The 15,379-nt window shown below is 49.1% G+C and overlaps 1 protein-coding gene across 6 annotated transcripts in view; it reads right to left on the bottom strand.

Annotated features, from left to right (window-relative positions):
• LOC115172802 (protein GREB1) overlaps positions 1–15,379 on the bottom strand; it is an 81,837-nt gene that overhangs the window by 24,702 nt on the left and 41,756 nt on the right. For 5 of the 6 annotated variants that reach the window (XM_029730560.1, XM_029730564.1, XM_029730565.1 and 2 more), the window contains exons 2-7: positions 12,580–12,738; positions 12,182–12,283; positions 7,881–8,057; positions 4,426–4,608; positions 2,175–2,291; positions 1,899–2,024 (exon numbers count right to left, since the gene is read on the bottom strand). In XM_029730560.1, coding sequence (XP_029586420.1) covers positions 1,899–2,024; positions 2,175–2,291; positions 4,426–4,608; positions 7,881–8,057; positions 12,182–12,283; positions 12,580–12,738 — 864 coding nt within the window. The remainder of the gene's footprint in view (positions 1–1,898; positions 2,025–2,174; positions 2,292–4,425; positions 4,609–7,880; positions 8,058–12,181; positions 12,284–12,579; positions 12,739–15,379) is intronic. The other variant, XM_029730563.1, reaches the window with a different exon arrangement.

The raw sequence follows: 15,379 nt of genomic DNA, 5'->3' as shown, positions 1-15,379 counted from the left end.
ATATTCATTCATTATATCATACGGGCACCCTAAATTCTGTTTCACTTTGTTTCTTTGTTTGTTTGTTCATTCATTTATACTACTTTTATCCAACAGATCAGCCAACCAGTCAACCAGCCAGCCAGCCAGCCAACCAGTCAGTCAGTCAACCAGCCAGCCAGCCAGTCAACCAGCCAGCCAGCCAGTCAACCAGCCAGCCAGCCAGTCAACCAGCCAGCCGGTCAACCAGCCAGCCAGTCAACCAGCCAGCCGGTCAACCAGTCAACCAACCAGTCAGTCAACCAGCCAGCCAGCCAGCCAGTCAAACAGCCAGCCGGTCAACCAGTCAGTCAACCAGCCAGCCAGCCAGTCAACCAGCCAGCCAGCCAGTCAACCAGCTAGCCAGTCACCCAGCCATTCAACCAGTCAGTCAGCCAGCCAGTCAACCAGCCAGCCATCCAACCAGCCAGTCACCCAGTTTGCCAGCCAGTCAACCAGTCAACCAGCCAGCCAGCCAGTCAACCAGCCAGCCAGCCAGCCAGCCAGTCAACCAGCCAGTCAACTAGCCAGCTAGCCAGTCAAACAGTCAGTAAGCCAGCCAGCCAGTCAACCAGCCAGTCAACCAGCCAGCCAGCCTGTCAGCCAGTCAACCAGTCAGCCAGCCAGCCACTGCAGTATAACTGTAGCTCAGTATTGATCATAAAGATAGCATGGTCTTTGTCATATGTTAACCAGCTCCTCCTCTTCCCCTCTATACATGCTGTCTTCCCTCTCCACTCTGCCTACTCTCTTCTTATGCAGCAACAGAGACAAAGTCCAAAGGGTCCCTGTGTTGAAACGCCCCTACCAAAACCCAGAGTGGCAGGAAGGAAACCTTCAACTTTACAACTAAACACACTGAGAATGAGACGGCCGGAAAGAGAGAGAGACGGAAAGAGAGGGAAAGAGAGAGAGGGGGAAAGAGAGAGTGAGGGAAAGAGAGAGTGAGGGCAAGAGAGAGATGGAAAGAGAGAGAGGGAAAGAGAGAGAGAGGGGGAAAGAAAATGAGGGAAAGAGAAAGAGAGAAAGAGAGAAAGTCTATTATTTTGAAACTTTTGTCATTGTAATATTTACTGTTAATTTCTAATTGTTTATTTCACTTTTGTTTGTTATCTATTCCACTTGCTTTGGCAATGTAAACATGTTTCCCATGCCAATAAAGCCCTTTGAATTGAATTGAATTGAAAGATAATTACTTTTTACTGCCCTGCTTTTATTGAGCTCAGGGATAGAGGGAGGAAGAGGCAGAGAAAAGTGGGGAAGTGTTGCTGAATGAAAGGGGTGTCGTAACAATAGGGGCCACGAACACAATACAGCCGTCTCCTACTGGGTACTTTAGACTGATAAAACACAGAAGCTCTCCCTTTCAGGGGGAGGTGGGAAGATGAGACATTTACATTTTAGTCATTTAGCAGACGCTCTTATCCAGAGCGACTTACAGTAGTGAATGCATACATTGCATTCATTTTTTTTTTGTACTGGCCCCCCGTGGGAATCGAACCCACAACCCTGGCGTTGCACACACCATGCTGGCGTTGCAAACACCATGCTCTACCAACTGAGCCACAGGGAAGACTAGAGAGAAATAGAAGGGGAGGCTACAATGATAACACACACATTTAAAGGCATGCCTCCTACCCCATAGAGATTCTAGAATGAATATGTCATTCTATGTTGTTCGCCTTCATAATGATACATAAACACACATGCATACAAGTATAGAAACACATGACACGTCTGCATGCAAGCACGCGCACACCCATACATACACACACACACACACACACACACACACACACACACACACACACACACACACACACACACACACACACACACACACACACACACACACACACACACACACACACAAGGGTTACCTATAACTGTGGGTCTCCCCGGTCCTTTCGACAGTATGGCAGTCTGGGGCAGAGGATTCTGGGATAGGGGGATGTGGCTCCCGTTGCCCGGGGGAGGGGGGGCAATGGGTTCTACAGGGGCGTCGGCTAGAGGGGCGAAAAACAACAATGGTAATCTAGCAGACACTTAGATAGTATGTGTGTGTGTGTGTGGGGGGAGGGATTTATGTGAGTGTGTGCACGGTATGTGTGTGTGAGTATGTGTGTGTATTTGTGTGTGTGTGTGTGTGTGTGTACCTGTGTAGTTCCCGGGTGTGTGTGCAGGGTGAGCGGTGACTGCTGGGTTGGGGTAGTGATTGTCTGAGGTTACATGCCCGTCAGAGGCGTTGGGCACTGTCTGTCTCCCTCTGCTCTCTGAAAAGACAGAATCGACAGTTATACAGCAACACACAATACTCATTTGAGAGAACTAATGTTTTTTTTTCTTCCAATAAGAGCACTAGAGTCACTCCAGTGTAAACGGTACTAACATGTTAACGTAAGCTGTACTCTAGTTACTGTACTGTAGCTCTGAAACTCATCCCAAACCCCCTACCTATTCAGTCAGGGAACATGTAGCTGGACTAACTGTCTCTGTCCTGTGAAACATGACAGGCTTAATCAGTAACACAGTAAGTCTAGCCACAGGCTCTGACCCCTATTTACCCTCTGACCCCGTCCTAAACCCTGACTCGACCTCTGCCCTCCACACCTGGACAGACAGGTAGGGTCACAGATCTCTCCCCTCCTAAACACACCTCCCCCAAACAAGCCCTGTCTACAAAACTACAGCATAGAAACACAGGAGAGCGTTAACCACTGACTTAAGCTCTCTCTAATTTTTCTCTCTTTTTCTCTCTCTCTTTCTCTCTCTAGTCTTTCTCTCTCTCTCTACTCTTTCCCTCTGTTTCTTTCTCTCTCTCTCTCTCTCTTAATTTCAATTCAAGGGGTGTTATTGGCATGGGAAACATATGTTAACATTGCCAAAGCAAGTGAAATAGATAATAAACAATAGTGAAATAAAAAATCAAATGAACAGTAAACATTACACTCACAGAAGTTCCAAAAGAATAAAGACATTTCAAATGTCGTATTATATCTATATAGCGTGTTATAACGATATGCAAATAGTTAAAGTACAAAAGGGAAAATAAATAAACATAAATATGGGATGTATTTACAATTGTGCTTGTTTTTCACTTCAAGGTTGCCCTTTTCAAATTCTTTGTGGGTCTGTGTACCTAAAGGATATATGTGTCTCTAATATGGCCATAGATTTGGTATGAGGTTAGGAAGTGCAGCTCAGGTTCCACCTCATTTTGTGGGCAGTGTGCACATAGCCTGTCTTCTCTTGAGAGCCAGGACTACCTATGGCAGCCTTTCTCAATAGCAAGGCTATGCTCACTTAGTCTGTACATAGTCAAACGTTCTCCTTAAGTTTGGGTCAGTCACAGTGGTCAGGTATTCTGCCACTGTGTACTCTCTGTTTAGGGCCAAATAGCATTCTAGTTTGCTCAGTTTTTTCTTAATTCTTTCCAATGTGTCAAGTAATTATCTGTTTGTTTTCTCATGTTTTGGTTGGGTCTAATTGTGTTGCTGTCCTGGGGCTTTGTGTTTGTGAACAGAGCCCCAGGACCAGCTTGCTTAGGGTACTCTTCTCCAGGTTAATTTCTCTGTAGGTGATGACTTTGTTATTGAAGGTTTGGGAATCGCTTCCATTTAGGTGTTTGTAAAATGTAATGGCTATTTTCTGGATTTTGATAATTAGCGGGTATCAGCTTAATTCTACTATGCATGCATTATTTGCTGTTTTACGTTGTACACAGAGGATATTGTTGCAGAAGTCTGCATGCAAAGTCTCAATTATTTTTGTCAAACTAAGATTTACTCTCAGGGCCCAGGTCTGGGCCGGGTGCTGCAGACTGTTCTAGTGCTCTTGCCAATTCATTAATACATTTGCTGAAGAGGGTGGGGTTCAAGATGCCTCCCTGTCTCACCCGACGCCCCTGTGGAAAGAAATGTGTGTTTTCTGCCAATTTTAATGACATGTTGTTTTTGTACATGGATTTTATAATGTTGTTGTTTTTCCCACCAACACCGCGTTCCATCAATTTGTATAGCAGATCCTCGAGCCAAATTGAGTCAAAATTAGGGTGTGCAGGGTGAATACGTGGTCTGTCGTACAGTCATTTGGTAAAAAGCCTATTTGATATTTGCTCAGCTCCTAAGTGGTGCAGTGGTCTAAGGCACTGCATCTCAGTGCTAGAGGCGTCACTACAGACCCTGGTTCGATTCAAGGCTGGAGTCCCATAGGGCGGTGCACAATTGGCCCAGCGTCGTCCAGGTTAGGTTAGGGTTTGGCCGGGATAGGCATTCAATGTAAAAAATAATTTGTTCTTAACTCACTTGTCTAGTTAAATAAAGGTTAAAGAAAAAATGAAGTATATTGTTTTCACTGAGGAAATGTACGAGTCTGCAGTTAATGCAGAGGATCCCCCTGCCGTCTTACCGAGGCCCTTCCAGCAGATAGCAGCCCCTCTGACCAGCTGTCCCTGGTCGTTCCTGTACAGATGGTACTTTAAGAGCTTCTGTTTCTTGGGCTGGGTGCTCAACTTCAGGTTGATGTGGTTGGAGAATTCTGTGAAGTAGCGAAAACCCTTCTCTCCACAACCCATACAGATCCCCGAGAACCCTGAGGATGACCACACAAACACTGGGTCAGTGTGTGTGTGTGTGTGTGTGTGTGTGTGTGTATATCATCTGGTGGCTCAGTGGAGTAACAATAACCCCTTTCTCCCGTAGCAAGAGAAAAACCCCACTCTCCCTCTCTCATTGTAGCTGCTGCCAACCCCACTCTCCCTCTCTCATTGTAGCTGCTGCCAACCCCACTCTCCCTCTCTCATTGTAGATGCTGCTAACCCCAGTGTCCCTCTCTCATTGTAACTGCTGCCGACCCCACTCTCCCTCTCTCATTGTAGCTGCTGCCAACCCCACTGTCCCTCTCTCATTGTAGCTGCTGCTAACCCCACTCTCCCTCTCTCATTGTAGCTGCTGCTAACCCACTTTCCCTCTCATATTGTAGCTCCTGCCAACCCCACTCTTCCTCTCTCAATGTAGCTGCTGCTAACCCCAATCTCCCTCTCTCATTGTAGATGCTGCTAACCCCACTCTCCCTCTCACATTGTAGCTGCTGCCAACCCCACTCTCCCTCTCTCATTGTAGCTGCTGCTAACTCCACTCTCCATCTCACATTGTAGCTGCTGCTAACCCCACTCTCCCTCTCTCATTTTAGCTGCTGCTAACTCCACTCTCCATCTCACATTGTAGCTGCTGCCAACCCCACTCTCCCTCTCTCATTGTAGCTGCTGCCAACCCCACTCTCCCTCTCTCATTGTAGCTGCTGCTAACCCTACTCTCCCTCTCTCATTGTAGCTGCTGCAAACCCCACTCTCCCTCTCTCATTGTAGCTGCTGCCAACCCCACTCTCCCTCTCTCATTGTAGCTGCTGCCAACCCCACTCTCCCTCTCTCATTGTAGCTGCTGCTAACCCTACTCTCCCTCTCTCATTGTAGCTGCTGCAAACCCCACTCTCCCTCTCTCATTGTAGCTGCTGCTAACCCTACTCTCCCTCTCTCATTGTAGCTGCTGCTAACCCCACTCTCCCTCTCTCATTGTAGCTGCTACTAACCCCACTCACCCTCGCTCAATGAAGCTGCTGCCAACCCCACTCTCCCTCTCTCATTGTAGCTGCTGCCAACCCCACTGTCCCTCTCTCATTGTAGCTGCTACTAACCCCACTCACCCTCTCTCATTGTAACTGCTGCCAACACCACGCTCCCTCTCTCATTGTAGCTGCTGCTAACCCCACTCTCCCTCTCTCATTGAAGCTGCTGCCAACCCCCCTCTCTCTCTCTAATTGTAGCTGTTGCCAACCAAACTCTCCCTCTCTAATTGTAGCTGCTGCTAACCCCACTCTCCCTCTGTCACTGTAGCTGCTGCCAACCCCAGTCTCCCTCTCTCATTGTAGCTGCTCCTAACCCCAGTCTCCCTCTCTCATTGTAGCTGCTCCTAACCCCACTCTCCCTCTCTCATTGTAGCTGAATCTAACACCACTCTCACTCTCTCATTGTAGCTGCTGCCAAACCCACTCTCCCTCTCTCATTGTAACTGCTGCCAACACCATTCTCCCGCTCTCATTGTAGCTGCTGCCAACCCCACTCTCCCTCTCTCATTGTAACTGCTGCCAAACCCACTCTCCCTCTCTCATTGTAACTGCTGCCAAAACCATTCTCCCGCTCTCATTGTAGCTGCTGCCAACCCCACTCTCCCTCTCTCATTGTAGATGCTGCCAACCCCACTCTCCCTCTCTCATTGTAGCTGCTGCCAACCCCACTCTCCCTCTCTCATTGTAACTGCTGCCAACCCCACTCTCCCTTTCTCATTGTAACTGCTGCCAACACCACTCTCCCTCTCTCATTGCAGCTGCTGCCAACCCCACTCTCCCTCTCTCATTGTAACTGCTGCCAACACCACTCTCCCTCATTGTAGCTGCTGCTAACCCCACTCTCCCTCTCCCATTGTAGCTGCTGCTAACCCCAATCTCCCTCTCTCATTGTAGATGCTGCTAACCCAACTCTCCCTCTCTCAATATGGCTGCTGCTAACCCCACTCTCACTCTCTCATTGTAGATGCTGCTAACCCCACTCTCCCTCTCTCATTGTAGCTGCTGCCAACCCCACTCTCCCTCTCTCATTGTAGATGCTGCTAACCCCACTCTCCCTCTCTCATTGTAGCTGCTGCCAACCCCACTCTCCCTCTCTCATTGTAGCTGCTCCGAACCCCACTCTCCCTCTCTCATTGTAGCTGCTGCCAACCCCACTCTCCCTCTCTCATTGTAGCTGCTGCCAACCCCACTCTCCCTCTCTCATTGTAGCTGCTGCCAACCCCACTCTCCCTCTCTCATTGTAGCTGCTGCCAACCCCACTCTCCCTCTCTCATTGTAGCTGCTCCTAACCCCACTCTCCCTCTCTCATTGTAGCTGAATCTAACACCACTCTCCCTCTCTCATTGTAGCTGCTGCCAAACCCACTCTCCCTCTCTCATTGTAACTGCTGCCAACACCATTCTCCCGCTCTCATTGTAGCTGCTGCCAACCCCACTCTCCCTCTCTCATTGTAACTGCTGCCAAACCCACTCTCCCTCTCTCATTGTAACTGCTGCCAACACCATTCTCCCGCTCTCATTGTAGCTGCTGCCAACCCCACTCTCCCTCTCTCATTGTAGATGCTGCCAACCCCACTCTCCCTCTCTCATTGTAGCTGCTGCCAACCCCACTCTCCCTCTCTCATTGTAACTGCTGCCAACCCCACTCTCCCTTTCTCATTGTAACTGCTGCCAACACCACTCTCCCTCTCTCATTGCAGCTGCTGCCAACCCCACTCTCCCTCTCTCATTGTAACTGCTGCCAACACCACTCTCCCTCATTGTAGCTGCTGCTAACCCCACTCTCCCTCTCCCATTGTAGCTGCTGCTAACCCCAATCTCCCTCTCTCATTGTAGATGCTGCTAACCCAACTCTCCCTCTCTCAATATGGCTGCTGCTAACACCACTCTCACTCTCTCATTGTAGATGCTGCTAACCCCACTCTCCCTCTCTCATTGTAGCTGCTGCCAACCCCACTCTCCCTCTCTCATTGTAGATGCTGCTAACCCCACTCTCCCTCTCTCATTGTAGCTGCTGCCAACCCCACTCTCCCTCTCTCATTGTAGCTGCTGCTAACCCCACTCTCCCTCTTTCCATCCATCTAACTGCAAACCTCATTCCACCGCCACTCTTTCTCAATCTCTTCAATCTCTTTCTTCCTGTCTATCCCCCACCTTTACCCTTTTTCCCCTTTCCTCTGGACCAGGGGTTGCCTAGCCCTGCTATAGACTGGGCTTTCTATGTGTGTGTGTGTGTCTCACCCAGCAGTGCGTTGCATCCCCGTTCATCGGGCAGGAACCTGCGGTCTACTGCACACACCAGCAGGGTGTCTGGTGCGCCTGCAGACAGGGCCCCTACCAGCAGGAATCCTGGGGGCAGGTCTTGAGGCTCTGACACCAGGGAGGATAGACGCAGGTCTCTACCCGCCTGGCAGAATCCTAAGAAGGACACACACACGCACGCATAGGTAGGCACACATACCCACACCCATGCACACACAAACACACACAAACTGTTAAACAGTGTTACCCTGACCTGTTACCAGACAGACAGAGATCTCTTTCCACCAGACAGAAGCCTAAGCAGGCCAGGTGTCACGTCATGACCATTGTAAGATGTGATTTTCTATGGTAGAGTAGGTCAGGGCGTGACAGGGGGTGTTTTGTGTTTTTCTATGTTTTCTTTTTCTATGTTGAAATTCTAGTTTTTCTATTTCTATGTTTCTTTTTGGGGTTGATCTCCAATTGGAGGCAGCTGGTCCTCGTTACCTCTGATTGGAGATCATATTTAAGTAGGGGTTTTTCTTCCTGGGTTTTGTGGGTGATTATATTTTGAGTAGTGTTTGTTTCTCTCTGCGTTACGGTTTGTTGTTTTGTTATTTCAAGTGTTTGGTGTATTGCATTTAGTTTCACGGTTAATTAATAAAGATGTGGAACTACGAACACGCTGCGCTTTGGCCCGTGATTCTGTCACAGCCGTGACAGAATCACCCACCACAAAAGGACCAAGCAGCGTGCCCAGGAGGAGCAGGGATCCTGGGATCGGGAGAAGAGAGAATGGAGGACGTCCTGGACCTGGGAGGAGGTAATGGCAGGGGACAAGACCCTGCCATGGAAGCAGGTGGAAACGGCGAAAGCGGAACGGCGACGCTATGAGGAGCTAGCCCAACGACGGAAGCCCGAGAGGCACCCCCCCCAAAAAATCTGCCTCTAACCCTAGGAAGCTCTTTGCTAACTTCTCCTCCCTCCTGAATCCTCCTCCCCCCTCCCCCCCCCCCCTCCTCTCTCTCTGCGGATGACTTCGTCAACCATTTTGAAAAGAAGGCTGATGACATCCGATCCTCGTTTGCTAAGCCAAACGACACCGCTGGTCCTGCTCACACTGCCCTACCCTGTGCTTTGACCTCTTTCTCCCCTCTCTCCAGATGAAATCTCGCGTCTCGTGACGGCCGGCCGCCCAACAACCTGCCCACTTGACCCTATCCCCTCCTCTCTTCTCCAGACCATTTCCGGAGACCTTCTCCCCTACCTCACCTCGCTCATCAACTCATCCTTGACCGCTGGCTACGTCCCTTCCGTCTTCAAGAGAGCGAGAGTTGCACCCCTTCTGAAAAAACCTACACTCGATCCCTCCGATATCAACAACTACAGACCAGTATCCCTTCTTTCTTTTCTCTCCAAAACTCTTGAACGTGCCGTCCTTGGCCAGCTCTCCTGCTATCTCTCTCAGAATGACCTTCTTGATCCTAATCAGTCAGGTTTCAAGACTGGGCATTCAACTGAGACTGCTCTTCTCTGTGTCACGGAGGCTCTCCGCACTGCTAAAGCTAACTCTCTCTCCTCTGCTCTCATCCTTCTAGACCTATCTGCTGCCTTTGATACCGTGAACCATCAGATCCTCCTCTCCACCCTCTCCGAGCTGGGCATCTCCGGCGCGGCCCACGCTTGGATTGCGTCCTACCTGACAGGTCGCTCCTACCAGGTGGCGTGGCGAGAATCTGTCTCCGCACCACGTGCTCTCACCACTGGTGTCCCCCAGGGCTCTGTTCTAGGCCCTCTCCTATTCTCACTATACACCAAGTCACTTGGCTCGGTCATATCCTCACCTGGTCTCTCCTATCATTGCTACGCAGACGACACACAATTAATCTTCTCCTTTCCCCCTTCTGATAACCAGGTGGCAAATCGCATCTCTGCATGTCTGGCAGACATATCAGTGTGGATGACGGCTCACCACCTCAAGCTGAACCTCGGCAAGACGGAGCTGCTCCTCCTCCCGGGGAAGGACTGCCCGTTCCATGATCTCACCATCACGGTTGACAACTCCCTTGTGTCCTCCTCCCAGAGTGCTAAGAACCTTGGCGTGACCCTGGACAACACCCTGTCGTTCTCCAATAACATCAAGGCGGTGACCCGATCCTGTAGGTTCATGCTCTACAACATTCGCAGAGTACAACCCTGCCTCACACAGGAAGCGGCGCAGGTCCTAGTCCAGGCGCTTGTCATCTCCCGTCTGGATTACTGCAACTCGCTGTTGGCTGGGCTCCCTGCCTGTGCCATTAAACCCCTACAACTCATCCAGAACGCCGCAGCCCGTCTGGTGTTCAACCTTCCCAAGTTCTCTCACGTCACCCCGCTCCTCCGCTCTCTCCACTGGCTTCCAGTTGAAGCTCGCATCCGCTACAAGTCCATGGTGCTTGCCTACGGAGCTGTGAGGGGAACGGCACCTCCGTACCTTCAGGCTCTGATCAGGCCCTACACCCAAACAAGGGCACTGCGTTCATCCACCTCTGGCCTGCTCGCCTCCCTACCTCTGAGGAAGCACAGTTCCCGCTCAGCCCAGTCAAAACTGTTCACTGCTCTGGCACCCCAATGGTGGAACAAGCTCCCTCACGACGCCAGGACAGCGGAGTCAATCACCACCTTCCGGAGACACCTGAAACCCCACCTCTTTAAGGAATACCTGGGATAGGATAAAGTAATCCTTCTAACCCCCCCCCCCCCCAAAAAGATTTAGATGCACTATTGTAAAGTGGTTGTTCCACTGGATATCTTAAGGTGAATGCACCAATTTGTAAGTTGCTCTGGATAAGAGCATCTGCTAAATGACTTAAATGTAATGTAAATGTAAGTTTGGCAGAGTCAGGGTGGAGACCTGAGCCAACTCCCCGTGCTTACCATGGGGAGCGAGTGACGGGCAAGCACCGTGTTATGCGGTGATGCGCACTGTGTCGTTAGGGCGCACTCACAGGCCGGTGCGATCTGTGCCCGCGTCTTGCAGTTGTCAAGCTGGGTTGAGGATCCAGCAAAGACGGGTTGCGCCAGCCTTAAGCTCCAGACCTCCAGTGTGCCTCCACGGCCCAGTATACCCTGTGCAGCCTCTCCACACTCGCCCTGAGGTGCGTGTCATCAGCCCGGTGCCACATGTACCGGTCCCACGCATCAGACCTCCGGTGCACCTTCACAGCCCAGTACGTCCTGTGCCTGCTCCTAGCACTCTCCCTCCAGTGCGCTTCCACAGCCCAGTACGTCCTGTGCCGCCTCTCCGCACTCGCCCTGAGGTGCGTGTCATCAGCCCGGTGCCACCTGTACCGGTCCCACGCATCAGACCTCCGGTGCGCCTCCACAGCCCAGTACGTCCTGTGCCTGCTCCTCGCACTCTCCCTCCAGTGCGCTTCCACAGCCCAGTACGTCCTGTGCCTCCTCGACGCACTCGACCTGAGGTGCGTGTTACCAGTCTGGCGCCACCTATGCCAGTCCCACGCATCAGACCTCCAGTGCGCATCCCTAGTCCGGAGCCTCCAGTGACGCTGCCCAGTCCGGAGCCTCCAGCGACGCTCCCTAGTCCGGAGCCTCCAGCGACACTCCCTAGTACAAAACCTCCAGCGGCGGCCTGCAGCCCAGAGCCTCCAGCAATGATCTACAGTTCGGTTCTTTCGACGACGATCCACGGTCAGGTGGTAATAAAGCAGAAGGATCAGCGGGTGGAGCGGGGAGTACGCCCCAAACTGGAGCCGCCTCCTCTGCTGGAGGTTAAGGTTATGTGGACTGCATTTGAGCCGCCATAGACAATTGTCACCCTCCCTTTTGTTTTGTGGTTTCGTTTGTTTTAGGTGCATTCGGAGTATGCACCTTTGGGGGGGGGTACTGTCACATCCTGACCGTAGTAAGATGTGATTTTCTATGGTAGAGTAGGTCAGGGCGTGACAGGGGGTGTATTGTGGTTTTCTATGTTTTCTTTTTCTATGTTTAAATTCTAGTTTTTCTATTTCTATGTAGTTTTTTTGGGTTGATCTCCAATTGGAGGCAGCTGGTCCTCGTTACCTCTGATTGGAGATCATATTTAAGTAGGGGTTTTCTTCCTGGGTTTTGTGGGTGATTATATTTTGAGTAGTGTTTGTTGTTTGTCATTTTCAGTTATTTGTGTATTGCAAAGTTTCACGGATTTAATAAAATATGGAAGTACAACCACGCTGCACTTTGGTCCGCTCCTTTCGACAGCCGTGACACCAGGTAGCGTAAGACAGTGAGGGGGTAGAGCTGAGGGAACCGTGTATTCGTACCGTCCGTGGTGCAGCATCCCTCTGGCGGGGGCTTCATCTTGTACGGGATGGGAGGGCTGTTGGACTCTGAGCCATCTTCCTCCTCCTCATTCTCTACCTGGCCTACTGACACACACATGCTCATTACAGAGTGTTATAACACACTCACACACACACACACTCACACACAAGTGCGCACACCAGGGGAGGCTGCTAATAATTGCTGGAACAGAGCAAATGGAATGGCATCAAACCATGTGTTTGATGTATTTGATACCATTCCACCTATTCTGCTCCAGTCATTACCACAAGCTCGTCCTCGCCAATTATGGTGCCAACAACCTCCTGTGGTGCACATATACACACACACATGCAGCACACACACACACACACACACATACACACACCTACACACACACCGTTGTGCAGGGTTGGCTGCTTTGCCTCCAGGTAGAGCTGTGAGAAGACAGGCCGTGGCACCACAGTGTTGGAGCGGAGAGAAGCCTCGATGGAGTTATGAAGCACCTCCTCAAAACGCGTGGTCCTCAACTGGCCTGCATACGAGTTCCCCATCACACCTACACACACAGGATTAAACACAGACAAGTTCAACATGACCTTGTACATTACTGCTAACAGTTTAACATAACCCACCTACACACGCACACGCACATGACCACACTCATCCAGAGTAATCTCTCTCTCAATAATACATATGGCGCTGTTGTCACTTCATCTGTTACCTAGGGCAACCTTTGTGGCACGTGATACTTCCCCCTATCAATACTTTGACAGGGTGAGAAGGTGAGCCAGTAACTAAAACCCATGCTGGACACCATCCTTTTCAGGTCAGTAGTGCAATATGAGACAGACACAAAGATCAGCGCCAGAAGCAAAATATCTTTAAGAAACTGAACCCAGAAAGAAAAAATAGATAAAAAAACATAAACATTCTAAACACATCAAATAAATGTAATTTTCTTCATGTGATTTTCTATGTTGACAATGCTGTGAAGAAAACTTCCTGAAAGTGACAGTTGATTGGTTCCTTCAGTAAAACATAGGAAGAGGCAGAGCCAAACTACTCAAACTTCCAGTTCCCCTATCAGTGAATATGATTAGGTAACTAGAGAGATTAGCATCTTATTAATTTTCCCTTTAGTACTTTAACTATTTGCACATCGCTACAACACAGTAATGTCTTTGAAATGTATTTTTTTGTGTGATGGTAATATTTACTGTTCACTTTTTGTTTATTTCACTTTTGTTTATCCATTTCACTTGCTTTGGCAATGTAAACATGTTTCCCATGCCAATAAAGCCCTTTGAATTGAATTGAAAGGTGGGGGGAGAGAGAGAGAGGTATAGAGGAGATGGTCCCACTGGTTGCCCTCTAAGTTACAGAGAGCTGGTAGTCCCACCCACCAAATTACCAGGTGTGAAACAGGGAAGGGACTCAGGGGGTATGCTAATTTGGTATAGAGCAGACCTAACTCACTCTATTAAATTAATCAAAACAGGAGCATTTTACAAAAGGAAGGAAATTATCTCAACAAATCAAAATGTCCTCCTGTGTGCTACTTATATCCCCCCACTAGAATCCCCATACTTTAATGAAGACAGCTTCTCCATCCTGGAGGGGGAAATCAATCATATCCAGGCACAGGGACATGTACTAGTCTGTGGCGACCTAAATGCCAGAACTGGACAAAAACCTGACACCCCCAACACACAGGGGGACAAAGACCTACTTGGAGGTGACAGCATTCCCTCCCCCATATGCCCCCCTAGGCACTACTATGACAATATACCAACAAAAACGGGTCACAACTCCTGCAGCTCTGTCACACGCTGGGTATGTACATAGTCAATGGTAGGCTTCGAGGGGACTCCTACTCTTGGTACACCTACAGCTCATCTCTTGGTAGTCTACTGTAGACTACTTTATCACTGACCTCAACCCAACGTCTCTCAGAGTGTTCACAGTCAGCTCACTGACACCCCTATCAGATCACAGCAAAATCAAAAAGTCTACTTGAACAGAGCAATACCCAATTATGAGCAGTGGAGGCTCCTCAGTGAAATTTCATGAAAATAAATATTGTGAAACACTAAAAATGTATCCTTTTTAGATAAAACTATACTAAATATATTCATATGTCACCAAATAATTGATTAAAACACACTGTTTTGAAATGAAGGTCTATAGTAACTTCAACAGCACTCTCTGGGATAGAGCCATGGTGTAGCCGGAGGACAGCTAGCTTCCGTCCTCCTCTGGGTACATTGACTTCAATACGAAACCTGGGAGGCTTGTAGGCCTCACCCCCTTCCATAGATCTACATGATAATGATGACCTCCAACCAATCAAAGCTTTTGCAGTATGAACTGACATGTTGTCCATCCAATCATAGGATTAGAATCAGAGAATGAACCTAGTGTGTTGTATTGAGTTTATGCCGCAGAGCATTATGGGGGGGGGGGTTCGATGTGTTGAGAAGCTTGGTGAGTTGGTGACAATATTGGATAGAGATTGAAAAGTGATAGTTGAGTATTTTTGGGATATTATTCAATTCAAATTAGTTTCTTCAAATTAGAGGTGACGGAGGAGGTAGACTATACATTGTTTTCTTGGTTTTAGAACTTTATTTTTGTGTCCAATTAGTGCAATTTATTTCAATTTGCTATCCTCAGTAGCATTAGCTAGCTAGCTACCTAACAGCTCGAGTGTGCAGTTTTCGCCGCCAATGCTACTGAAAATGTTGTTTCATTTTTATTGAAGAACCCCTTTCATTCTCTGGGGTACGCAGAACAGATGCAAATTAAAACCGAGGGTCGACCTCTGCCTGATCAGTTTCATGAAGAAGGATGAAAAGGTGAGGGCGTTCAATTCCAATTGGTATAAAAAGTACAGCTGGTTAACAGGGAGCATTTCATCAAGCCGCCCGTATTGCTGGCCTTGCCTGCTTTTTGCAAAATCTGAGCCTTGGGCGGAAGGGGGGGTACAGTGAAATAAAGAACATCAATCGTTCAGCTAAACAGCAAAACAAAAGCAGGGAGCATATAAATGCCCACATCAGATTCAAGCTTCTGGGAAAAAGCTGCATCGATCATGACGAAGGTCTGTGTATTCAAACTGCGCAACACAAAGAGAAAGTAAGAAGAAACAGGGATGTTCTCTAAAGTTCTGCTAACAAGTGCAACTACAAGGTGCTTGC

This window comes from Salmo trutta, chromosome 33, assembly GCF_901001165.1.
Source record: "Salmo trutta chromosome 33, fSalTru1.1, whole genome shotgun sequence".
Classification (NCBI taxonomy): domain Eukaryota; kingdom Metazoa; phylum Chordata; class Actinopteri; order Salmoniformes; family Salmonidae; genus Salmo; species Salmo trutta.
This window is presented reverse-complemented; position numbering and strand designations above follow the sequence as displayed.